Source organism: Chrysemys picta, chromosome 4 (genome assembly GCF_011386835.1).
Source record: "Chrysemys picta bellii isolate R12L10 chromosome 4, ASM1138683v2, whole genome shotgun sequence".
NCBI classification, from domain to species: domain Eukaryota; kingdom Metazoa; phylum Chordata; order Testudines; family Emydidae; genus Chrysemys; species Chrysemys picta.
In genome coordinates, this window is record NC_088794.1 from 91,313,336 (window position 1) to 91,338,081 (window position 24,746).

A 24,746-nucleotide genomic window follows, 5' to 3' on the forward strand; every position below is an offset into this window, starting at 1 on the left:
TCTGTTGCCTCCCACAGTGAAGCATTTGGAGAAGCAGGACTTTATTCCTATGCAGGATTCTGAGGGTTTCCACTCCCTCCTGCCCCCTAACTCTCTGGTGGTAACTGAAGCGAATGACAGTGCACGGTAGGGGAGGTATAAGTCTATCCCTAAGAACAAAGAGTCCAAGAGGATGGACTAATGGGAAGGAAGATTTATCTCCCCTCTTCCCTGCAAATGCGCATCGCAGACTAGCAGGCGTTGCTCTCTAAATATGACTGTCAATTGGTTGTCCGTGTCTGTGTTCAAGGACAAGTTGCCAGAACCTTCCAGGGAAGAGTTTATGGTACTCATCGTGGAAGGCCGTATAGTGGCCATGACCTTGTTGCAGTCAGCTCTGGATGTGGTAGATGCTATGACCAGAATGATGGCATCAGCTGTGACTACGAGGGCCTCAGGGCTGCAGAATTCAGTCATTGAGCCCGATGTGCAGCAGACCATTGAGGAATTACCATTTGATGGACGGGTTTTGTTTTCAGAAAAAACTGACTGCGCTCTTTTAAAGGCTCCTGAGCTACTTTACATTCTTTGGGAGCTTGTACTCTTGCCATGAAGAGATGCCACTGTAGTGGGCAGCAGCAGCAATACCACCCACAGCATTTTTTCAGACAATCCTTCCTTCGTTTAAGGCAGCAGGGCTATTCCCAGAAGGGTCGTAGAATCCTCTGGTTCTGGGTTTAACCAGATGGTTCCCCTTGCGCTGCACCCCTGCCCCGGCATCCAGCAAGCACCCATTTTGGCTCCTATGTCCAGGACAGCAATCTAGTGGTGTCCTCTTCTTCCCCATCCCTTCTGTTTGGGACAGGCTGGTGCATTTTTACGGTGCTTGGGACTCGATTACTGTAGAGAACTGGGTCCAAAGCACTGTCAGATTGTTATGCCATCCAGTTCTTCCCCATCCATGTTCCCCCTCCCCTCTCACAAGATACTGCTCCTTGAGCAGGTTCAGTATCTAATGGCTCTCGGGGCCATAGAGGAGGTTCCTTTGCAGCATCGGGGGCAGGGCTCTACTCACAGAATTTCCTGGATCCCAAGCCTAAGGGAGGGGTGAGACCTATCCTCGACCTCTGTGACCTCAACAAATACAAAGCTGGCTTATATGCAGAATATCTTGGAGTACATGTTACACCTTCAATCTTAAGGTCTGGCACTTATTTCATTGAGAGTCCACCTGGAAGCAATTCCGGCATTTCATTCACCCATCCATGGGAAGTCAGTGTTTTCAAACTCCATGGCAGTGAGGTTCTTGAAAGGAGTCACTCATCTCCATCTGCTGGTTAAAGGGCCAATTCCTTTGTGGGACCTTAATACTGTCTTAGGGTACATCTATACTTACCCGCTGGTTCGGCGGCAAGCAATCGATCTTCTGGGATTGATTTATCGCGTCTTGTCTAGACGTGATAAATCGATCCCGGAAGTGCTCGCCGTCGACGCCAGTAATCCTGCTCCGCAAGAGGAGTAGGCGGAGTCGACGGGGGAGCCTGCCTGCTGTGTGTGGACCCGCGGTAAGTACCTTTAAGTTCGAACTAAGATACTTCGACTTCAGCTACGTTATTCACGTAGCTGAAGTTGCGTATCTTAGTTCGAACTGGGGGCTTAGTGTGGACCAGCCCTTTGAGACTTTTATGGAGCCTCCATTTGAATCTCCAAGCCCCACCTCTTAGGAGTACTGCTTGCAAGTCACCTGAGTAGAATGCACAGCTGCATGTGCTCCAAGAAAAGAAAAGAAAAAAAAAAGTTACCTACCTGTAACAGGTGTGATGCAGATATGTATTGTATGCCCCACCCTTTGTTCCCTCTGCATTGGAGTCTGTACTTCTGATGTTCAGTGCAAAAGAACAGAGGGGGTTGGGACAGTGCTGCCCTTATATGGCCTGGGGATGGGGTATGGCTGCAGGGTGTGTGCCCCACCCCTACAGGTACTACTAGGCAAAATGTGCACACATCTAATTAGAATACATGGCTGTAACATGTCTATAAGAACAACAATTACAGGTAGGTAGCAGTTTTTTTCCTCCACTGCAGTGTCTTGCTACCTTCTTCCATGGCAGTGGCCACAACCTGCTGAGAGCTAGCCATAATCCCAGCAATATGTTTCCTCAGCACAGTGACTGCTGAGTGTTAGCCCTGACACCAGCAGTGAGAAATGCTGCAGTGCCAATCATAACTGGAGCAGTGACTTGCCCAATGCCAGTCACAGCTCCAGCTGGACAAGCTGCCTCAGTACATTTTCATCCTGGAGGGCCATCTTCTCTCCCCTAACATTTTATTGGGTGCAGAGAGGGCTCTAAAGGAGGGGAATCCTGCAGGCCTTGGTCTGAAATCACTGTCATGGCTGCCTGTCCTACACCACGTCATGTTATATGCTCTGCTGGGACAGACAACTCCACTGGGAGATGCTGGAGTTTTGCCCAGAATGGGCCTCCTGGATAGTGAATTATTTACTATGCTTTTTTTAAAAAGTGCATTATAAAAAAAATGACTATTTTAATAAAAGAAGGCTAAGCAGCCTCCTCTCACCTCTCCAGAGTGTGCCCTCATGCCTCTGCAGGGGGATGGGAAATATCTGGCTTCTCTCTGCCATTCTTTTGTGGTAATGGCAAAAGGCTTCTGTACCTAAGAGATACTGCTGCATGCCCATTGATGGAGGAAAGGAAGGAGTCTAATATCCATGGTTGTAGCTCCCATTAATAGGAATCGCAGGCTTACAACACTCATCAATCAGAGAACAGATGCATTAACTCTCCCAAGTTCACAGCAACTCTACGCAAGAGGTCACAGTGGATGGATCGTATTATTCATGTATAGCATTTTATTTTGAATAGAGGACCGTGGATCTCCTCTGACAGAGGGTATTAGAGGTCAGCTCCTTCATGGTTTGAATCACCAACACAGAGATCTCACCAGAGGAGTTAATACTGTACAGTCACCTGGTTCCTCTGTACACCAGCCGCTCATGTACAGGTAAGGCCGGCAACTGTCCTCTGGCATGCCCAAGTGACATCCACCTGGTATCCATATGGGGAAGATCAGGGTGAGAGGTGCCTTCTTGCTTTGGGGGGCAATGGGAGGTGCTGGTTAGGAGTGTTGGATGGGTGGAAGTGGAGTTTAGCAAAGGTCCCAGTCATACTACTATGAGAGCGACAAACTGTTCCATTCATAACAACCATGTTCCTAGCTGGGCGATACCTGGTAGCTGGCAGTAGAGAAGGGTTTAAATGACAGAACACCTGGAGCTGTTCTGGCTAACAACTGAATTCATTGCCATAAGGAAAGAAAACAAAACAGGACTATTTTAAACAAGCACAAACTAGACCCATTGAATAAAAAAGCCCAGCACCACAGCTCCAACACAGTCCCACTCGTCTAGAGTCTTGTAAAAACAAACTGTCTTGTGATCCTTCTAGTCCTGCCTAGTTCCCAATGGCTGAGCTGGGCATTAGGCAAGAACAGCTGCTTACGCGGTACTTGGATACTTCTGGGTCCTGCTGTAAATAGAGAAGGGGGAAAACTTTTTATTCACCTTACCCACACAATTTTGGTGACTCAGATAAAATGGGACCAGTACGTGAGCTTTCCCTGCTTTCAAGTTTGCAGATCCAAACCCCAGTCACTGAGGTCTGCTAAACCCTATAAAACCCTCAGCCCAACTCTGGCTGCAAGCAGGAGACAGAAGGTGAAGGTGTTAAACTTTTCTGAAGCTCAAGAAGGATTTGGTTTGAATTTTGAGTAAAGGATGGGGGTTGGTGTTTTCCCTTTACTCTAGCCTAGTTTGTCCATCCCAATAGAATAAAACAGGGCTGATTTAATCCCATCTGAAATGATGTTTGGCTGCATCACCTGATATTTATGCAGACTGAAGAGACAAATATGTTACTGTCACAGGACCCCAGACAGTACAGCAGAGTAGGGCTTGATGCAGACATTTCCTAGGAGATGAGGTTCTATGGCTGGTGCTATGTAGAACTGGTTAGAGTGTAATAATTATTCCTGTCTGCCTTTAAATCTATGAATGTATTCAGTTGTGTGTGGCGGGCAGGCACTTGAGGGTGAAGCTCGTTTAGTTTCCTGATCAGCAGTGCCTAACATCACTCAGAGTGACCTCTTGAGCTGACTAAAGCCTTATGAAAGCTGACATTTTCTAGGCCGACAGCCAAAGGAATGCTTAGGAGGATGTGTCTGTAGTCTCCCAAGCTTTAATATAGAGACAATCCATTTCAGCAAGTCACACTCAGCCTCAGTTTAACCAGGAGCCAGCTATTTTTTCCAGGGGGGGAGGGGGTTGGGAGCATCAAGATTCTGAGGAGAATGCAGAGGTCCTCATTCCCTCCCCAGGGGGACAAACAAAGCATGTAATACAACAAAGCTGGATTGATTTGCAAATACTGAACTAGGCAGTCGCTGTATCTCTCTGCTTGTGGGGGTCTGTATTGCAGATTAATAATGGATAAGAATGATCCTTCGGTGGTGGATGCCAACATTGGGGAGCGAGTCAGACTGCCCTGCGGAGTAGAAGCCTCACCTGCTTTAACCATTGAGTGGCAGAAGGATGGGCAGCCTGTTTCCTCTTCCAGGTGAGTTCATGTGGCTGTGTTGTCATCATGGCAGCCCTTGTGCGTGCCAACGCTGGGGCTCCTGGCGGATAATGCATTCTCTACCCGAGAGAATCAAGGCCCTAATGATGGAGGCAGGCCTTGCACTGGTTTATAACGATTATGCCATCCAATCAGGGAATAGAAACAATACCATGTGATTTTAGGTGGCATGGCCCACAGTTTAAACTGTGAACATCATTCTCAAGTGAACAGCTGTGGTGAATAATTCACCAGTGATCCAGAGGCTGAAATTTATTCATTACCACATGTTGTCATTTGATCAACCAAATTAGTAAAAAAACGAAAATCACATTCTGTGGAGAATTCATAGAGAAAGGGGATAAATTCACCTGGTAAGTACAAGGTATTAGAACATTTAAGGGGAACATAAAGAGTTACTGGGGTCACCTTGTAGTAGCTTTCCCCCAGAGGGTGGATCTGAGCATTCTCTGAAGATCACAGCACTAGGATATATTTTTGTGTAGTGGCTGAGGGATTTGGTGGCACAGTTCCCCTTATTGCTAATTGATGTCACAGCCCACTTAAATCTTTGTGTTGCTGCTGAATGTTTGCCCAGAGGATGTCAGCAGAAAAGTTGCTTAAGACCTCACCTGCAGAGCTGCTGCTAACACCATGACCGCACACTCCCTCTCCCTTCCCAAAACTCAGGGGAATTTGTGGCTTTTGTCCCCAGGCACAGGCAGCAGTCAGATGGTGCCCTGGTGATCAGTCGTGTTGGCTCTGAAGATGCTGGCTTCTTCACCTGCATCGCTTCGAACGGCCGTGACCAGGATCAACGGCAGGTCCAGCTTCGGACTCTAGGTATCAAAAGGAGGAAAAGGCCCCACTGTATTTTTAGATTATTAAAAGAAGGGAGTGGGGAAGAGTGTAGAGTGCCCCAGCTGAAGTCATCGATTTGGCCTCTATAGACCCTACCATGTGTTACAGTCATGTCACATTCAGGACTAGGCTAGGAGAAAGGGGTAGTTATAATGACTGCTTCCCCAATGGCCATAAAGTCCATATGTGACTAGAGTAGGTGTAGCTATGGTGTGTAATGATGCTGCCGTCGAGTTCTGAGAAGAGCTGCTGACTGTAGATTCACAGCTGTACCCTAGTGGTTCATTGAAAGGATGGTAGTGTGGACAAGATTTCAGCAGGGGTGCGGAAGAGAAATCAAGGGGATTCCCCTTCTGCACCCCGTCCCACAGGCTAGTGCCCAGCCGGAGGAACAAAGCTGGCTGAGGGCTCAGGAGCCTGGCCAAGTGTTGGTTGAGCATTTAGAGGCACAGTGGAAAGACTTTTCTTATGAAGGAATGATCCTACCATCAGTGACCGTATAGAAGGGTCTTCCTGCTATTGATGATCTTCCCCCTGCCCAGGAGAGCTGAGGATCACGGGTCTGCTGCCAAGCCTCACTGTGTCTGAGGGAGAAAATGCCCAGCTCCAGTGCATGGTGGTAGGCAACAATGTGAATGTAAGATGGTCAAGGTAAGCAGTACAACCCTTGGTAACAGTATTTCCTGTCCCTCTTTCCTCCCTGGATGGTGTCATTTATCCCCCACTCTAGGGAGGGTCCAGAACGTACATGAAATATTAACACAGGGCAGCCAACCAGGCTCTCAGAGCCTCCTGCAATATCTCATACCCCTGTGATTAATCCTTCCCCAAAAGCAGGACAGGAGCATCCTACAACACATTTGGGCTCTGGTGAGCCATGGAAGAAAGCAGATTCTAGAGCTAAGGACCCCTTGCAGAGAAGCTCAGATCCTGGCTAGACTGGAAGATGCTATGATGGATAATAGTGACGTTTACCTCAGCAAAAAGTAGAGGCTGAAGAATTGAGAAAGAGCTTTTGTCAGACCCTTTAACACTTTAAGGTCCAGCAAGTCTCCTAGCTCCACTGGAAGGAGCCATTCCATGCCCCATCTTCCTCCATTCATGCCCCCTCACCCCTGCCAATTATGGGCAGGGAAGAATTAAAGATCAATTAAAATGGGAAAAACATTCCCCCTCCACACACTTTTCCCCCCCCTACTTTACAAGGTGTATTTGATAAAATAAATGTTTGTGTATTTTTTCTGCTTAAAAACCAGTATCATTGTGCTGGCGTTCTTGGTGGAGGACCCAGAGAAGTGGCTTGGCAATGATCTTGGTCCTTAATTGAAGGGACGGGGCTGTTGAATCTATAACAAAGATTTTCTTCCATGCGCGTTAGGTATTCGAATTAACAAGAAACACAGGGCTAAAGTCTGAATAAAACTCACCCTTTTCAGTGAATCAGGTTTCATTTAGTTTGTAACTGAGTTCATAACTCTACTATTCTCCACTCCTGTATAGCATATTCCAGGAGAAACAGCTTAGCCAATATCTGACTTTCTACTATAGAAAACGAGCAGAGTCTTTTGGATCTTCTTGACCATTCTTTCACCACCTTTAAGGCCAGCTGCCTTGGTCTCATGGTTAGAAGGGCCTTGAGGCAAGTATGATAGCGAGCAGCAGGTAGCAGAGCTGATCACTGCTGGCCAACCACTCAGTGCCATTTGAGACTGGAGCGAAGCAGAGGTTTTACAGAGCACGCTGCTCTCTCCCTCACTTTGGTTGATTCAGGCTTTAAATATATCCATAATTATAGGGCCCCTGGCATGGCAGAAGAAGTGTTTACCTTGATTTGCTATCTTAGCCTTTCAAAAGAAGAGATTACAGGGACTCTGTCATTCACCTGAAAAATTAGTCAGTTCAAGTGCCAAAGGAAGCTTAGGCCCTCAAACTCTTATTATAGTAACTGGCAGAATGGGATTCCCACTACAGGAATGGAGTTCCAATGCAAGCAGATGGTCACCGCATCCACCTGTCACAGGATGGAAGCCTGATTATAAACAATGCTCGGGCCAGTGACGAGGGATCCTATACATGCAATGCCTACAGGGGGAGCAACTCTGTCAGTGCCAGCACCGAGGTGAAAGTGATCAAGAGCAGGCCTGAAGGTGAGCAAGGATCAGTTCTTCCCCAAAACATCACCAGGCCTTGGGTGGTTGCTGTCTGGATTCACTAATACATTATTTTTTTACTTTGAAAGAGACTGATTAGAATAGTTTGAGTACATTAGAAAAAGCTATTTGTTCACTTGCCGTTGCAGCCCTCTGATCAGGGTTCTGTGCCAGCCCATCACCCACCTCTCCCTCCCCTAACTGCTCTCACAAGAAGGGGGAGGGGGGGCAGCGCACGCAGCAGGACTGTGGGTTCTGTTCCAAACTCTGCCACCAGTTTTCTATGTAACGCTGAACTCGCATTAGTTCCCCCAGCTGTGAAATAAGGATGATTAATTTCAGGAGGGAACTGGGGGGCTTAAATCATTAATGCCAAAATGTTCAACTTAGGCAACCAGAAGTTGGCACCTATAAATGACATGCCTGATTTTCAGGAGGTGCTGAGCACCCACAACTCCCTGTGCTTCCGGTGGGAGCTGCAGGTGCTCAGCAAACCAAGCCACATACTTTAGTATCTAACTTAAGATTTCAAGAGCCCACCTGAACAGTTTTGGAAGGTATCAAAGACTTGTTTACACACTCAGCATGGGGAAGGCAGGAACATGCTCTCTCCTAGGTACTTAAGAAAAATAAAATCCTGACTCTAGGTCCTGGCAGATCAACTGAGCTTTGGCTAATTATGCATTTAGAAATATAAATGTTTGTCAGAAATTATGCTATTAATGTGAGGCACTAAACAGGCACTGATGCTCTCTCCCTCTCCTCCTGCCATTTGTTTTGCTGCAGCTGTGGACCTGACCAGCGAGTGTGTTGACCAGCCACACCTTGCCAACTGTGATCTGATCTTACAGGCCCAGCTCTGCACTAATGAGTATTACTCCAGCTTCTGCTGTGCCAGCTGTTCTCAGTACCAACCCCAGGACAACCCTGTTCGCCACCAGGGATGAGAATCAGCTCTAGCCCAGCTCCCAAGAGAAGGCAGCCTATGACGATTACTGGACAGGAACAGGGACTTTGTCCTTTTTACTCCCAAAACAATCTAGGAGCTCAGGTGGGCTGTTTTGCCAATATATGAATGCTACTCAGTGTAATTGTTCAGAGGCAGCAGAAGCTCCACTGTCCCAACCACATCACAGCCCCTTGTTTTTACACACGCTTTGCTGTAACAGCACCTGCCTTCATTCACAGAAGAAATGCTAAGAACCAAAGAATCGTGTTAGGCTTCTCTAAAGTACCAGGCAGTGTGAAAGAGAGGGGGAGAGAGACTTCATGCAAGCAAGAGAAAGCTTTCCTAAAAACAAAATCTGCGAGCCACTTGAAGAAAGACAACCACCATCCAGCTAATGCCCTGAACAGTGAGGCTGCATAGACAGGGTGGTGGAATGTTTCTATCTAAAAGCCTGTGGGCACCGAAGGGGGACAGAACATATTGCATGTAAACATGGTGTTCCAATCCCATGACAGCCTCCAATGTTTCTCTAAGGCTATTTATTTCATCCTAACACACTTTACAAACAGAACTCTAGGCACAGGTCATTTCAGTCTCCACCAAAATAGGGCCAGTTTTGGGAAGAAACATATTACTTAACTGCTCACAGCAACAGGGGCATTTCAGGTGGGCCAAGTCCCTGTGCTTTAACCATCCCTGCACTTAGAAAAGCAGGGTCCTGGTTTTTATAATTCATCCAACACCACAGCACCATGCTGGGGCTTAGTGCAAAGACTACTTTCTGCCAACTGACTCACCAGTGCTTTAGAGCTCTGTCCTTGCTTAACTGCCAAGAGACTACATGTCCTTTAGGACTCCACCTTCTCAGAGCTGTGGAGGAAGTCATTCCATCAGTGTGGTCCTACAGGTAAGGAATGCCACATACAGTGTAAATAAAACAGAAGCATTCATCATTCTGTGACCAGCAAAGGGTGACACCATCAAATGTATACACAGGACTGTGAAAGAAAACTCTGAGGTGCCTTGCTCAAGCCAAGACAGGGTAAGATCCCAAAACAGAATTATTGCCTCCTATGTTAGTGTATTACGTTTAAAGCTTCCTCTAGAGAGTTACTGGCTTGTTCCAATGTGCCTGCTGTAACTTGAGTGAGTTGGTCAGCTACACCATTACACCGTATATTCCAGCATGTGTAGAGGCCCAACCTCCTCAGTGTTACTCAACCTTTGGTATTTCCTCTTTGATTCTATGCTAGGCCCTGAGGCACTGCTATTCCCTCCCATCCAGCTGTCCATACTCTGTGCTGCGGAGACCATTTTATTAGCATAAAACTGGATTTTGGTCAGTTCAATTGTCTATATGGGTTGTAGCGAATGTGTGCTGTGTACATGCTGAGGTCTAAACTAGTCAATTAACCTAATAATCCATAAGTTGCTAGGAAAGAGTATTTTCTACTCTTTAACAAGGTTGAGCAAAATTTGACTGTAGTGTATCTATCACCTTTTCTCCTCCCATGCAGGGTACTAAGCAAAATTAGCCTCCTTTCCTGTAACAGGACTTTCTTTGCTCCTGTATAAGGCAGCATTGAAGTCTGCGTTCTCTTCCTAGCCTTGTTCTGTGACGTTAGGCAAATCCCAACGCTTTTCTGCCTCAGTTTCTCCATTAGTGACATAGGGATACCACCTGCCCCACAGGAGTGCTAAGCACTTTAATTCACTCAACTCTGTAAAGCACATTGCTGGTTTGCAATCAACAAGAAAGCATGTGGAGAAATATAAATTAGTGAAATTCAGTTCCTAAAGCTCTCAATATTAAGATTCCTCTCTGATGGCTGTGCATGTGCTCTACAGAGCACCAGCAGCAGGAGGAGAATAGCACTAGAGGCTAGCCCCGCCCTGTCTGATTTACCATTGCAATGCCCTGAAGCAAACATATAAAGAAAAAGTGAATGAAACACAGTTATAGTGATAGAACTTGATCACCACACTTCCCCCAGGCTCAGCTGAGGAGGATTTACCAGTGTAACAATTTCTATCATTTAGTGTTAAACATGTTAGCAAGAGTCAACCTTTGGTTAAGTTACACAAGTTTGTAGCACTCATGTAAGTGGTCAGCTCCTGCAGCACAGGATTGGTGATAAGTTCCACTTGAAGTAAAGGCCTTTTTTTCTGGTTAAAGCAGCTGATGTCACTGCATCTAGTTTTGATGAAGTGGAGTCAGTTACATTAAGTTGATCATACTTTCTCTTCACTGTATAAAGATGGATGATGGTCAGTTTCAGTATAGATATTTGGAAGCAGCTGTCCAGATTTGATTTTTCAAATACAGTTTTATACTCTGGCTATTTTCAAATGGATTCCTAAATACAGTTGTTACTTCACACTGTTTTAAAAAGACATACAACCACCTTACAAAATGAAGGAAGATGTCCTTTCCCCTACCCATTTTATTCTCTATTTGAGACGTCTGAGATTTTGCTGAAGCTTTAATTTTATAGTAACCAAACTAGCAGGTTGTTTACTTTTTTGGGCTGTTTCTAGAAATCATGAAGTAAAATATGTTCACTGTTCAGGGAAGAATGTTAGTGGACTGTAGGAAGATCATATTCTGCTTGGACTGACATCAAATGGTAGGTGTAGCTGTATCAGATAAATCTGAATGGTGTATTCCCCTTGATTGTGGATATCTACAAGCGGAATGAAAAGTTACATGCATGATAGCATTTGCATTTGATGTTGCAGAAAAAGCTGTCACACTGTTTGAGGAATGGTATGCTCATGGTATTAGACAACGCAAGGGGCAGAGTTAATGTTGCACGTCCAATCTTAAACTCAGCACTGCCTGACTTGAGTGCTTAGCCATGCAACTTTAAAATAACATGATAAACAGACTTAGCAAGTTTAAAAAAAAAAGAGAGAAAAAGTGAAGTCTTGAGGAACATGGCCTAGAGCTAGGGTGGGTCTTACCCCAGGGACACACCAGGTTGTAGCAGTCACAGAAAGTACCAATTTATTTCAGTGGAAAAACAAAAGCGCAAATTCCCTTTACCTGGCTTTAGTGTTTGAGACTAAACTTCTCTTATCATTCAAGGTACAAAATTATTGGATTCAGCAGAATGATGGACTTTTTAGAAAGGGAAATATGAGCCACTGTCGTGGCTTGTGTTTCATACTTAGCTTTCCCAGTGCAGAGAGGCTATGCACATTCACCAACTCTCTGATTGCATCACCACTCACCTTAATAGAATAGGCAGCAGCTTACAGATTTGTGGACTATAAAGAACCTCAGAAAAAAATGGAGACTAGTAAGAGCAGAGATTGATTGCCTTCTCCAAGGGCTGCCAGGATCTTCATGCCTTTACATTGGTTAAGAGAAAAACCACCTTCTCTTCTCTTTCTGATTCTGTTAATGACACAGCAAGACTAATAGTTTGGACATAACTGCCATGGAACAGAAGGGTGTCATCACTGCTGAGTCCACACCATGGAAGCAAATAAGAGCTTAAAACATTTACTCTATGTGAATCCGTGATGCAAATCAAGGATCTCACCAGGCAGTGAAAAATACTATGAGTCTGATTTTCAAAATACTCAAAACTTCAAATGAAGTAAATGAGAACCTTGGATGCCCAGCACATTTAAAAATCTGGTCCAAGAGCTCTACGTAACCACTTTTAATAGTATGTAGAAAATATGAGAAAAGGAATTTAGCTGTTGAAAGAATTAATATTTTGTTTGGCTTCTAAGCCTATCAGGCAAGTAAGGGTATGAACTGAGTGCATACGATACAAAGAAAGTGTGCAGAGGGAGAAAGTATGAAAACAAGGAAAACTTTGCAAAATGTAACCGTTTCTACCACCAACATTTATTTCTGTTAAAGCAGATTATAAATCATCATCAGTACAAATATATAACTTACTTTTGCTTGTAAGGCCAAAGTTTAAAAGTAAAGTTAAAACGAGATGGATTTCACAAGTCACCAGAGGCAGAACTTGGAACAGCTGCAGCCCTAATCACAAGGTTTCACAAACAAACAAAAAGTTGAAAAACAAATCTATTGAACACACACAAAATGGGTTCTTGGGTAGCCCCAGATTGTAGATATGGTTACAGTAAATCACAGTAGTGTTAAAATTGATAGAATTAAGACAAGGAAACTGCAGCAATACATGAAAGAAAATATACATACTATAGAATATTTAGTTTGATTCCATTAAAAAAGACAATAGAATTTCCCCACGGTTTTCAAACCATGGCAATACTGTTCTTTAATTTTTTTTTATTTAAAACTACTCTATAGTGACTTTATTGGTCATGACTCATGATTGTTGTTGCAATATGCCACTTACAAATGAACTGATACAAGAACAAGCTAGGGACCCATCTCCTCCCTCCCCCCATATTACTTACAATAAGAATCAGTGATAAATCAATCTTATGTACAATTTCTTACATCCCACCCCTTTTTACCTTTGGCAAGATTACTTACAACTCATACAGCTTTTAATAGCCAGAACTATTTAAAATATTCTAAATGCATAAAAAATAAAGATTTTGGCTTTATTTTATTCTTTATATATATAATATTCACTCTGTTACTCAAAATGGAAGCTCAACTTTTTCCACAAACAGCTTTTGCTGGGCAGCTGACAACTCCACCCTCTCCTAGTACATCCGACAACTCCTTTCCCCACCTTAGAAAACTTTGCTTCCTCTTTCCTCCAGGGGAATGTTCACGATTCACAGAAAAGTAGAAAGATCCTAAAGACAAAGGTAGATCATTTGATTTTCATCATGCGAGATCTCTTGATGTTCCAGCAAATGGGCTTCAGGGCCCAACCCCCACCTCTGATCTGTTACATTTCCTCTGCCATTTAGTTTTCCAAGGGGGAGGGAGTGCAGAAAGGGGTGTTTCCATGATTCCTTTTTAATAACTGCATAACAGGTTCATCGTAGGTTTCTCCTCCCCATGACTGCTCCCTCTTCATTTGTAGGGACCTTTTGGGTTTATCAAAATGTACTGATTAGAAATAGTCCTCTGCTCCCTCCCTCCTAGCACACAATACCCCAGAGCCACAGGACTGTTTAAAGTTCAATCTCAAACGTCTTCTGTAAATCACTTGAGAAGGGGTTAGTTGGAGATGGGTTAGTGCGCTGCTTTGACTTGCTTTCTAGTGCTGCCCACTGTGCTTCAAACGGATCTACCTGGTGTGCAGATGCAGGAGGCTGTAACTGCTTGTCCTCAGTGGCCCATTTGCCACTGTCAACTCCATTGAAAGCTGCGGAGCCATTGTGCTGAGCAGGAGATTTGAAGAAGGGGCTGGCAGTAGCATTGTTGGTTTCATACTGGGGGAATGTCTGCTGTTTGACAAGACTAGGTGACTGATGGGGATGGGATGCTGGAGTGTGACTTGCAGTTCCAAAAACATTGGCTACCATCTGAGAAGGAGTGATTCCAACCACAGGCACACTGGGAGCAGAAAAGGTCATTCCATTTGCTACAGCATATGGCTGAGCAGGCATAAATGCTGGCTGCATTGGCGGTACCACACCCACTGGCACTGGCTGAGGTGCAACAAAGGTGTTCCCTGGAAAAGGTGTTGCTGGCTTGGAAGCTGCAAGGGGAGGCTGTACTAATGGCTGTGGGGCTGCTGGTGGTGGCTGCTGGGCTCTGACAGTCTTTGATACCTCTTCCAACCAGCGGTCTGCCTCTGAGGGAGTGCGTCTGTGAGTCATCTGGAAGAGACTTGGTGAAGTCGCACCTGAGGAGGTGCTCCATTCAGTACCTGGAAAGGAAAACATGGTGAAGTCATTAAAAAGTCAGTTTGCCAGCTACATTCACCTCCTTACCAAAGCTAGTCAAAGGGTTCCAAAGATGTGTACTCACAAGCAGCCCCAGGCTCTCAACCCCCACAGCTTGTGAGGATGCTGCAATCTCTGCATGCACATTTTTGTACCCAACTGGCCACATATGCTGCTCTACTATGTTCAACGCAAGTGTAAACTGACCTCTTCAGGAACTGGAAAGTAGGCCTGGGCAAACTGAAAGGCTTCGGGGTGGTGGGAGCAGGGAGGAGAAGAATTCTCTTGTTCCAGAAGAGATTTTATCTAATAAATTTGCCACTAGCACTCCCATCACCTCCATCCAGGAGGGGACACTGGCAGCACCAAAGCATCCTTTTACAGTAGGGATCTGATGTTGGTTATCCAACACAGGGGAGAGAAGGAAGGTGAGAGGCAAGCAGGAAAATGTAGCACTACCTTCCCTTACCACTTGCTCCTACTTTGGTATAGGAAATGGCAATTTAAGACTTCCCTGTTCAGAGCCGAATAGCTTTTAAACATGCCAGTCAGGCCTGGTGGACTCTTAGGCCTTGTCTAAAGTTTTGTCAGCAAAGGTTATGCTGCTTTAATTAAAACCGCTGTTGCATGTCCACACTAGTTCCTTGTGTTGGCTGAGTGCCTCCACACTAGCAGCTCTTGCATTGACACAGAGAGCAGTGCACTGAGGGTAGCTATCCCACTGTGCAACTGGCCACAGGGTGTGTTGGGAAGGGTTTGCAATGCCTCATGGGACAGGTATAGGGTTACCATACATCCGGATTTTCCCGGACACGTCCGGCTTTTTGGTCCTCAAATCCCCATCCGGGAGGAATTTCCAAAAAGCCGAACATGTCCGGGAAAATAGGGAGGCATGGTAAGGGGACCCCGAGTGCGAGTGGCTGCAGCAAAACTCACAACTCCCGCGATCTGCCGAGGCACAGAGGCGGCGGGCAGCATCCAAGCATGCAGCCGCCTCCTCCCCGGGCTCCAACTTTCCCAGCTCCCGCTGCTCTCCACCGCAGCGGGGGCCGAAGCAACTTCCCCAGCGCAGCAGAAGCCAGAGCCCAGGGGGCGGGAGGGAGGAGGGGGAATGCAGGGTGCTCAGGGGAGGGGGCGGAGTTGGGGTGGGGACTTTGGGGAAGGGGTTGGAATGGGGGTGTGGAAGGGGCGGAGTTGGGGCGGGGCCTGGGTCCCCGTGGAGTGTCCTCTTTTTTCAGTGTTGAAAAATGGTAACCCTAGGCAGGTACAGCATCACACGATGCAGGTTTCTCAATCCCATCATTCCAGGGGCATCCTTCTAGATCGCCAGCCACTTTTCACCTGAAGTGTGTGTGTGGGGGGGAGGGGAGGGGAAGGAGAGGAGAACAGTGTGTCTGGAGTGGGGAAGACAGCAGGCTGACAGACCTATCCTGAGGCAGGGGAAGGGGGACACCTCCCCACGTCAGCCCCCGACTCTGCTCAGCACCGCAGTCTCTTCCGAAGTAGCCCATTCTGCCTGCCTGCCTATGGTTCTATGATTCCCGCCGAGTTCTCCCACAGCCTCCTCAGCTGCCATGGGGAAACATCTAGCTGCGAGATCTCTGTGCTGAGGAATGTCAAAGCAGTCCCTCCCTCCCCACCCCCAGCAGCAGTCTGCCTGCCCCAGTGTTCCTAGTGCAGGACAGAACAGGAGCATTCCAATGATTTGCTCTTTGTTCCCCAAACGGAGCAGCACGCTCAGCAGTCAGATACTTCCCCTTTGAAATGGGGGTTGGGGGGGGATGGTACACGCCTGCAGGGCAGCAAAACAGTGAGCAAAGCGGTCATGGTAGGCATTGTAGGATACTGGTGGAAGCCAGTTATGTCAACAAAACAAACAACAGTGTCTACACTGATGCTTTGTCACTTTAACTTTGCCACAAAAAGCCCTGTGCCTCTTGTCAAGGTGGTTTTGTTTTGTCAGCAAAACAGCAGCATTTTGCTGCCAAAAGTAGCTCTGCAGTGCGTACACCTCCCGTTTTGTCAGCAAAAGGCAGCTTTTACCGACAAAACTTTGTAGTGTAGATAAGGCCTTAGAATTCAAGCTGTAGCAGCTATGGTGGTAGCAACAGTATCTTCGGTTTTTTTACTTAATTAGCAGGATCACAAAATCTCTTTCCTCTACTTCTTATTCTTTATCTTGTCCCTCAGTTCCCAAAACTATTTAAGCAATTGTGAATAGTGCTAGATTGGAAGCCTTGGAGACTAAAGTCCTATTAATCAACAGAACATGTGGATAACGGGCAACTATATGAATTCTCTCGACTGCCTATTAGCCCTGAGCTGGGAGGAACCATCCCAGTTGGGTAAAGATGGTCGTTCTGTCGCATAGCCAATTCAAGCCTTGGTCTTTCTACTTACAATCCACAAGGGTGCGGGTAACCTGCCTACTAGAAATCCTGGCCACTCAGACCAACCAGCAATTGCACACGGGGCCAAGGTTTTTAGATATCAAGAAAACTTTAGCATTATAACTGAGGCCAGATTGGAATCTGTGACCTAGCGACAAAATGCTCTGTCCCCCAGTTACTACAACCGAACTTGTAACAAATTCCATTATCTAGTGGAGGGTTCTCGGGGGGAGGGTTTGTTGTTTGAATATCCTTGCCCTGATGGATTTTAGGATTTTTACAGGAGGTTGGATCTGATGGGACTAGGAATTCATTGGATCTGATGCGACTAGGAACACTTTAGGGCTCCTCCTAAGGAACTCATTTTCCATTACCTAAATGTGGGACTGCAAATGTATTTTTAAAATAGTAGACAAGATACACACTCTTTGTATTGCATATATACACTAAAACCTTTGGGATGTGTATTTAACAATTTGCGACATTCAATAAAATAGTTAAACTGTACTTACTATGACACCCTTGTTTTGTTCTTCCTTCTCTCCCTTCCTTCATCTCCACTCTTCCCTTACTCTTTTCCCACATAATTCAGTCTGTTAACCTCTGTCTAATTTTTCTGCAATGTTCAATTCTCAAGATTTCAGTTTATTTTCCCTGGCAGTTCAACTTTTAACTCATTTCTCAACACAGTTTAGATTCCATACAATTTCTCCCTCCTCCCATGTTCTTCCTTTCTTCCCTTCTCAAGTTCCCCTGGTCCCCTTCTTCCTCTCCCCATGCCAACTTTCCAACCATGAAGGAAAGGGGAACCAGAAAGGCAAGGAGGCAGTACTATAGTTCAAATGCTGCTTAGTGTTTTGCTGAAATAGAAGAGAATCTCTGAACAATGAGTTATTAACTGTCTAATCCCTGAAATCAAGCAAAGAGACAGAGCTCTCCGACTTTGGCCGAAATAAGTGGAGACACGGTATCCACAGATCAGAAGTCTACTGCTGTCATTACAGATGAGCTCCGTTGGTGTGCAGGGCCTGGATTCAAGGATCTGTGGTTAATCTATCGCTGGATGTGATGCTAAATAGTTGAAAACATTTGAGCAGGAGTTTAGGGCCTGTCTACTAGGAAAGTTCTACAGGTAAAACAACCCTCCAATCCCATGTAGACACATTTACTCTGATATAAAGATGGCTTTTTCATTTAGCTTAAACCCTTTCCCAAGTAATGCAAGCTGTATCAAAAAGTCACTGGAACAGGAGTGTCCACGTGTGGGGTAGTTATACTGGTATAGCTATATTGGTTTAAATTCACACCATAGCTTATACTAAAAAACCTTTCCCATGTATACAAGGACATGGCTACGTCGAGGGCCAGATCAACTGCTCAGGGGCAGCTTTAGTTTCCAAAAGGGTCAGATCATGACCACTAAAGACTATCAGCACCAAATAAAAACTCCCCTTATTAGCACCAATAAAAAAAGGGTATTTTAGGTATAGAAACAACACAGAATTTTCTTTGCTCTAAATTTCCATGACTTGCCTTTTTGGCAACTTAAGAAAATCAGGTGCTAAGACAAAACTCACAGTACAACCTATCATCCCATAACCATCCAGTTCAAGGCTTCCCTCTACCGTTTGGGAAAAAAAACTACTTCCAGCTATTGTCACTGTCCCTTCCACTCCTTCAATGAGACAAATTTGTAGCTGTCCCAGGGATTCAATCATACTTTTGAACCTAAGTTCTCAAAACAACTCAGAGGACCTATACCCAATCTTACCAGAGAATGTGGCTGCAGCTCCAGTATTAGCAGCAGGAGCAGCAGGGGCATGAGCCCAAGGATTGGTTTCACGAACTGGCATAGCTGTGGGTGCTACAGCAGCTTGGGATGGTTTAACAGCAAGCACACAGAAGGCAGATGCAGTGCCATTAACTAAAATGGGAGCAGACAACATCATTGCAGTTAATTCATGCAAGGCGTGCAGGTGATTGGAGGAAAGGGCCTTGTCATTCCTGCCAAACATATACCACTTTTACAAACACACATGACAAAAGCTTGTGTAAATTAGCTCAGCGTGGAATAGTGACTAATTTACAGCCCATTCAAACTTTATAAAGCCAGTTATTTTAATTGTACCAAATCAACTGTTAGCTACACAGTTGGACTGTGGATTTTCTAAAATCCTATCAGTAAATAAGAAGCTAGCTTTATGAATAAAGCTGTTTCAAACTGGCTGAAATAAAAGCAGGTATGCAGAGAGAATCAGAATGAAAGTCAACAGAACACTCAAATGCAACTGCTTTTGTTTTCTCTGTGCTTTAAAAAAATTGAAGTTCTCCCATAATAATACTCAATTCCATTCACATGATTTCATATATACTAAAAATCAGTAACACAATTATATAATTCCCACTCATCACACCTCATGTTAAAATGTCTCCATGTTTTAGAACAAATTGAGATTTGGTGTCATATGCATGCTTCATTTGTGATCTCCAGTTTGAGGGGCCCTCTGCATCAGACTTGCATACACTAGCACCACATTTAAAACCACACTGCAATTCAGTAGCCAGAATAGTAAGGTAGCCATTGTCTCTCTCTCCCTCCAACCCCTGGACATAATACAATTTTGGGGATGGTGTAGGAATCTTTTTTGGGAGATTAAAAACAAAACAGAGGAAACAGCTATATGCACATGAGATGAATAAAGCAAAATGTGTCTTCAAACAGAAGATGATATAATAGTTGTGCAAGAGGAAATCTGAGACATTACGGTGATGGCATGCTACTGGAAAGCAACATTACATAAATACAAGCATCATCCAGCATGTCCATGCAAGCTTAAAAGTTACAAACCTTGAAAGGCAGGAGACTGTGGTGCAACTACTGTGGTTGGTTTTGTCATAGGAGCAGAGGAGAAGGGGTCCTCTGACGGTGAGCTGAAAGCATTAGTAATCTGGGAGCACAGGGAGCTAATGCTGTCCACTTCCCCTTCCATCTCAGGGACTGAAAATTAAACTCAGATCATTACTCATGGAAAGTTAAGGGATACAGAAAAGATGAAGTAAATATTAAAGCAGTTAAACATGTGCCCAAGTTCCTTATCTCACAAGATATTCCTTCTGTTGACTTGGATAGCCTTATATGTAGATTGGGTTTACCACCCTCTCAATCCATGGTGAAGACTTGGCAGTAGAAATACAAAGCCATATCCAGCATATTTGGGGAGTTTTATCCTTGAGAGAAAGTGGAGTATTTGGTTTCCAGTTTTGAAGTGAGTTTCTCACAGCCTATCTCCTGGTTGATAGGACAGGCCATCCATTTTTAACATGTAATTGTATCAGGTTTTGGTCCCAGGAAGTTCAGAAAATAAGTTCTTACTCAGCTTTGTTACAGACATAAGACAGTTGTACACTATATTGTCTTACGCAACATATCAATGGCTCACAAGGCATCTGATTCAAGATGTAAAATGGATATTACTATTCAAATGATATGCTTCAAACTGCAGGACAGCTGCTCACAGGGGCTAATAAGATGTAGCAGTAGGTGTAGTTGCCATTCAGGAAATGATCACATATTTTGCCCTCTAAAAGGTATTTTGTGGGACGGGCTTTTCTGAAAGTGAAGCTGTAAGGAACACCACTGACAATTCCTTACTTGTATCGGGTTACAGCTGTGACAGTTAAAAGCCAGGAAATACAAAGTGAGGTTGACACTTTCTCAAACTGCCGAGGCATTGCAGCTCATGTAGTATAATTCAGTATCATCATTTGTTATGGGCCCACTTGATGTATAATGGGCACTCACTTTGATTACACACACATCCTTACTACTCCGTCAGCTTAAATTTTGTATATTTCTTTAATAAAACCATGACAGTTAAGCTTTTATATGTCTATTCCATAACTAGACTTGACCACATTTCCCCGTGTCAGTACATGTGTGGAAAAAGTGAGAGGTATTTTTGGCAAATGGTGCTGAAATGTCAGATTTTCCAGATATTCCTACTCGTACTGCTCTCCAAAAGTGCCTCTGGATATCAGCCCCACACCCTTCAGCAGTACATGGAAGCAATGGAAGCAAAACAACAGAAGCGCAGAGATTACAAGTGACATGAAAAATTCAGGAAGACTGGGCAAAAGCGAATGGAGTGTACGCCACTTAAACGGGACATGCTTAATCAAGACAGTATTTTATCGGGACACCTCCCACAGAACCCATTTAACCGGATACTGAATGGAAAGGACAACTGCAAAAATGGGACAGTAATAGAATAAATTCTTAACATGAATGTATTTAGCTAGTACTAAGTTGTTCATTACCAGATGTTAAACAGATGTAAAACTATTTGGCAACTTCTGCTTTAACATTAGAGTGTAAAGATGAAAAGATTAAGAACGAATAAAGACATGTAAATACTGCCTGTTATTTTTGCCGTTATTCGGTATTTTTTTCCTTAACTTTAAGGTTTCAGATCTTTAAACTGGGGCTATCAGAATATAAGACACGCAGCAGGATATCCTACTTACTGGGATTCGAGAGAGAGAGGGAGAGAGAGAGAGAGAGAGAGAGTGTGTGTGTGTGTAGCATAATCGTCACTACTTACATTTGTATTGGGATGATTTAGTGCGAAAGCTTCAAAGTTTTCTAGACATGGCACCACACACTACTGAAATACAGCCACTTGCACCACTTAATACTAAACAAAGTTGTTTTAGTTGGGGAGGCAAAAGCAGCTCATTTAACTGTTCTGAAGAAGAATTTAGGGAGGCAGAATTTGACAGGGACCTCTAGGATAACACTTGTGAAAAAGGTCACAGGATCTTTAATGATCAAAAGAGGTCAAGACTTTTAGTGTTTTACATCTCAAAAGCCATTATTAGTACAGAGCCCCCTACCATCACACTTGGCTTTGGTTTAATGACAGAGGGAAGAGCGCCATCTACTAATTCACCAACACCTCTTCCTGAGCTTTTCTTGGAAGTCTCAAACACCAAGAACAAGTCAGTTTACCTTCTGCTGATGATTTACATATGAAACCCTAATCCCTTCCCTGTCAACATAGTTCTTCTGACCTATGACACTTTTGTTAGTGGCAGGCCATCTGAAGTGAAGTGGAAAGAAGGAACTGGTACATTCAACAGCACTCAGCAAGTTAACTTCATGGTTAAAACCAGGAGGTAAGAGGCATGCAGGGAAAGGAAGCTTTTGACTTCTGCACTTGCAAAGGACAATGTTACGGTACAGGGGTTCTCAACCTTTTTCTTTCTGAGCCCCCGCATGCTATAAAAACTCCACGGGCCACCTGTGTCACAACCACTGTTTTTCTGCATATAAAGGCCAGGGCTGGCGTTAAGGGGTAGCAAGCAGGGCAACTGCCTGGGGCCCCATGCTGCAGGGGCCCCCTGCGAAGCTACAATGCTCAGGCTTCAGCTTCAGCCCCATGCAGTGGGACTTCGGCATTCTGCCCTAAGCCTCAGTGAGTCTAATGCTGGCCTTGCTTGGCGGAACCCCTGAAACCTGCTCATGGCCCCCGGACCCCTGGTTGAGAACCACTGTGGTAGAACACAGTCTTGCTTTTACCTGAGTTCTTCATGGGGAAGTCTGTCTTTCTTTGCACTGTTGAAGGCAGCTCATTTATTCGCAACGACAGCTGGCGTTTAAAGGGGGACATCTTTTGACTAAGGGCAGGGAAACCTCGGAAAGAGCCTTGCCTGGCAAGTTGCTCTATAGGGGCATGCCTTCGAGGGATAACATGGGGATGGTTCATCTCTTTATCTAGAGAGGCAGTGATGTCAGCAGTGGGAGAGGCTGGGGAGCCAGGAGATGGGGCAGTATTGCTGGGTGTAGCACTGGGAGCTGCTGTTGTTTTCACTTCTGTTTCAGCTGTGAAAAGAAACAGGACAAAAGTTTAGGAAAGTGAAGCACTGCTAAACACTTTTCCTGGGTCAGAAGTATTGGTGTGTTTTCAGAGGATAAATTTGCTGTAATTATAGTTAAAACTGCCTTTGTTGATCAAAGTGTTAAAATTACAACAGAAAAATCAGTTCTCTACAGCTGTTCATTTCACCATTGGCAACTGTTTGCAAACACCTGTATCTAACACTAAGTAAGACCATGCAGGTGCTGTGTAAAATGTATATTTCTTTTTAGCTGCTTGGTGGTGGTATGTCAGGTGTTCCTAAACCAATAGTAATTCAGTTTTACTTGTGGCTCAAAAAACCCCCAACCAAACACAAAAACTTGAGAGATTAAAAATACAGCCCCATACTTATTTTGTAAATTCGTGCAAAATTGTGAGGTGAACAGCATATGGACAGAATTGTTAGTGTTACTTTTATTCAATTAAATCACTAAAAAGTTTACATGTCCCAGAAAGCCAAAGGCTCTGGTTTATCTCAGACCATGATGAAGAGACAGATTGTATTTACCTTTCCAGACAGAGCAGCTGCCAGTCACTAGTTACATTTACACCAAATGCTGCTCAAAGTAAGAGCAAAGATGCTTAATTATTAGTTATGTCACTTGAAACCTACTTCCTGGTGATGCAGTGGACCAAGCTTAGTTTTGGACATGTAGAGGTTTAAGCCCAGATTAGGTCACGAGTGAATGCACTTACAAACTAATGTCCACATATCAGATTGACAATACTATATCAACTACAATAACAATTCCTGCCTAGGAGGCACCCTTTACTAGAAGACTAGATGTGCTGCAACTCATAATTGATATGGTATAAAAATGTACCTCTCTAGCTGTGGAATAAGTCATTAATTTTTAGGAGAATTAATCACTATTTAAGTAGAGAAACCAATGCGCACAGAACCCTCCCAACTGTAGAGTGCTGCTGCTTTCCAAGCATCTCTTAAAGTAAATTTCATCCAAGAGACATCAACAGAACAAATAGAGATCTGAAAGACAAACATTACTCTGGAGATTTCCAAAGTGGTAGGTATTAAAAGAAGGAACTTACTGGGCTGTCCCGCCCCTTCAATTCCTATTAGCCACAACTAGTCAGGATGCTGCTCACTTAACTGAAAAAACTTTAATAAGTCTTCCTTGAAAAAGATTTCACACCTTAGAGACAGTATTTTCTGTGATTCATGCCCTGGAGTTGCATTGACTTCTGAGTTAAAGCTTCATTTAGTAAAGTTTTAAAATTAATGTGTCGGGAATAATGGGTGGCTGATGAAGACTACAAGATATATCAAGATTAAGGTTTAGCAAGATCAGAGTGGACGTCTGAAACTTGTTATGGGAGTTTTTATTAGAGATAACATTCTACTGAATTGTCAAATAAACTATGAAGAATACTACTTTTTGTATAATTACTAGGCTACTAGAAAATACAGAAGGCCCCAACTCATTTAATAGTTTATTTATTTGACAAAAAAATGGGGTCTGAAGATGGAGCCACCTTTACACAAACCTAAAACATTCTAGAATCTTTAACACCCTTACTTCAGATCCCTCATTCTGACTGTGCAACTCTATATAACCCCATTATCACTTATTCATCGGACTAATGAAGAAAAGGTGACAAATGCAACTGACTCAAAGGATAACTTTACATCTCCAATATTTTCTCTTTGGGTATAAAGCCATCAGTTTTCCAGTAAACTGGACAGTGTCATCAAAATCAGAAAGATATATATATTTTTGGTGTAAAGCCAGAGTTTAAAACTCTTCAAAAATTGCTGGATTTTATATTTTATCCTTACTGATTTTTTTTTTAAGCTTTTTAAAAGTTCCTGGACCATTTTTATTGTAAATCCCTTTATCCTGGGACCTACCATCTTCTCTCTACAAGACACCTTTTAACCTGCTAAAAAACAAACACAAAGTAGAAGCTTTTTCTAGTTGCATTCACACATGGATCAGTGCTTTGTGATTTTCTAGGGGGCATGTAGGGAAGTGAAGGCAGCTGGGATCATATTTCATATCTTTACGCTGACACTAAATGTTCAGCGAATGACAAGCGTGCTGCAC

The 24,746-nt window shown here is 44.1% G+C and overlaps 2 protein-coding genes across 36 annotated transcripts in view; one reads left to right on the forward strand and one right to left on the reverse strand.

Moving 5' to 3' along the window:
• The window catches only part of PAPLN (papilin, proteoglycan like sulfated glycoprotein), an 89,859-nt gene extending 76,726 nt beyond the window's left edge, over positions 1-13,133 (forward strand). For all 10 annotated transcript variants that reach the window (XM_065592977.1, XM_065592978.1, XM_065592981.1 and 7 more), the window contains 6 exons: positions 2,865-3,003; positions 4,476-4,613; positions 5,329-5,456; positions 6,017-6,125; positions 7,446-7,621; positions 8,411-13,133. In XM_065592977.1, coding sequence (XP_065449049.1) covers positions 2,865-3,003; positions 4,476-4,613; positions 5,329-5,456; positions 6,017-6,125; positions 7,446-7,621; positions 8,411-8,571 — 851 coding nt within the window. In that variant the 3' untranslated portion in view covers positions 8,572-13,133. The remainder of the gene's footprint in view (positions 1-2,864; positions 3,004-4,475; positions 4,614-5,328; positions 5,457-6,016; positions 6,126-7,445; positions 7,622-8,410) is intronic.
• NUMB (NUMB endocytic adaptor protein) overlaps positions 12,414-24,746 on the reverse strand; it is a 126,563-nt gene continuing 114,230 nt past the window's right edge. For 15 of the 26 annotated variants that reach the window (XM_065592992.1, XM_065592991.1, XM_005284579.4 and 12 more), the window contains 4 exons: positions 22,341-22,643; positions 19,611-19,760; positions 18,534-18,686; positions 12,414-14,356 (listed from right to left, as the gene is read on the reverse strand). In XM_065592992.1, the coding sequence (XP_065449064.1) occupies positions 13,656-14,356; positions 18,534-18,686; positions 19,611-19,760; positions 22,341-22,643 (1,307 nt within the window). In that variant the 3' untranslated portion in view covers positions 12,414-13,655. The remainder of the gene's footprint in view (positions 14,357-18,533; positions 18,687-19,610; positions 19,761-22,340; positions 22,644-24,746) is intronic. The other 11 variants (XM_065592998.1, XM_065592996.1, XM_065592995.1 and 8 more) reach the window with 1 other exon arrangement.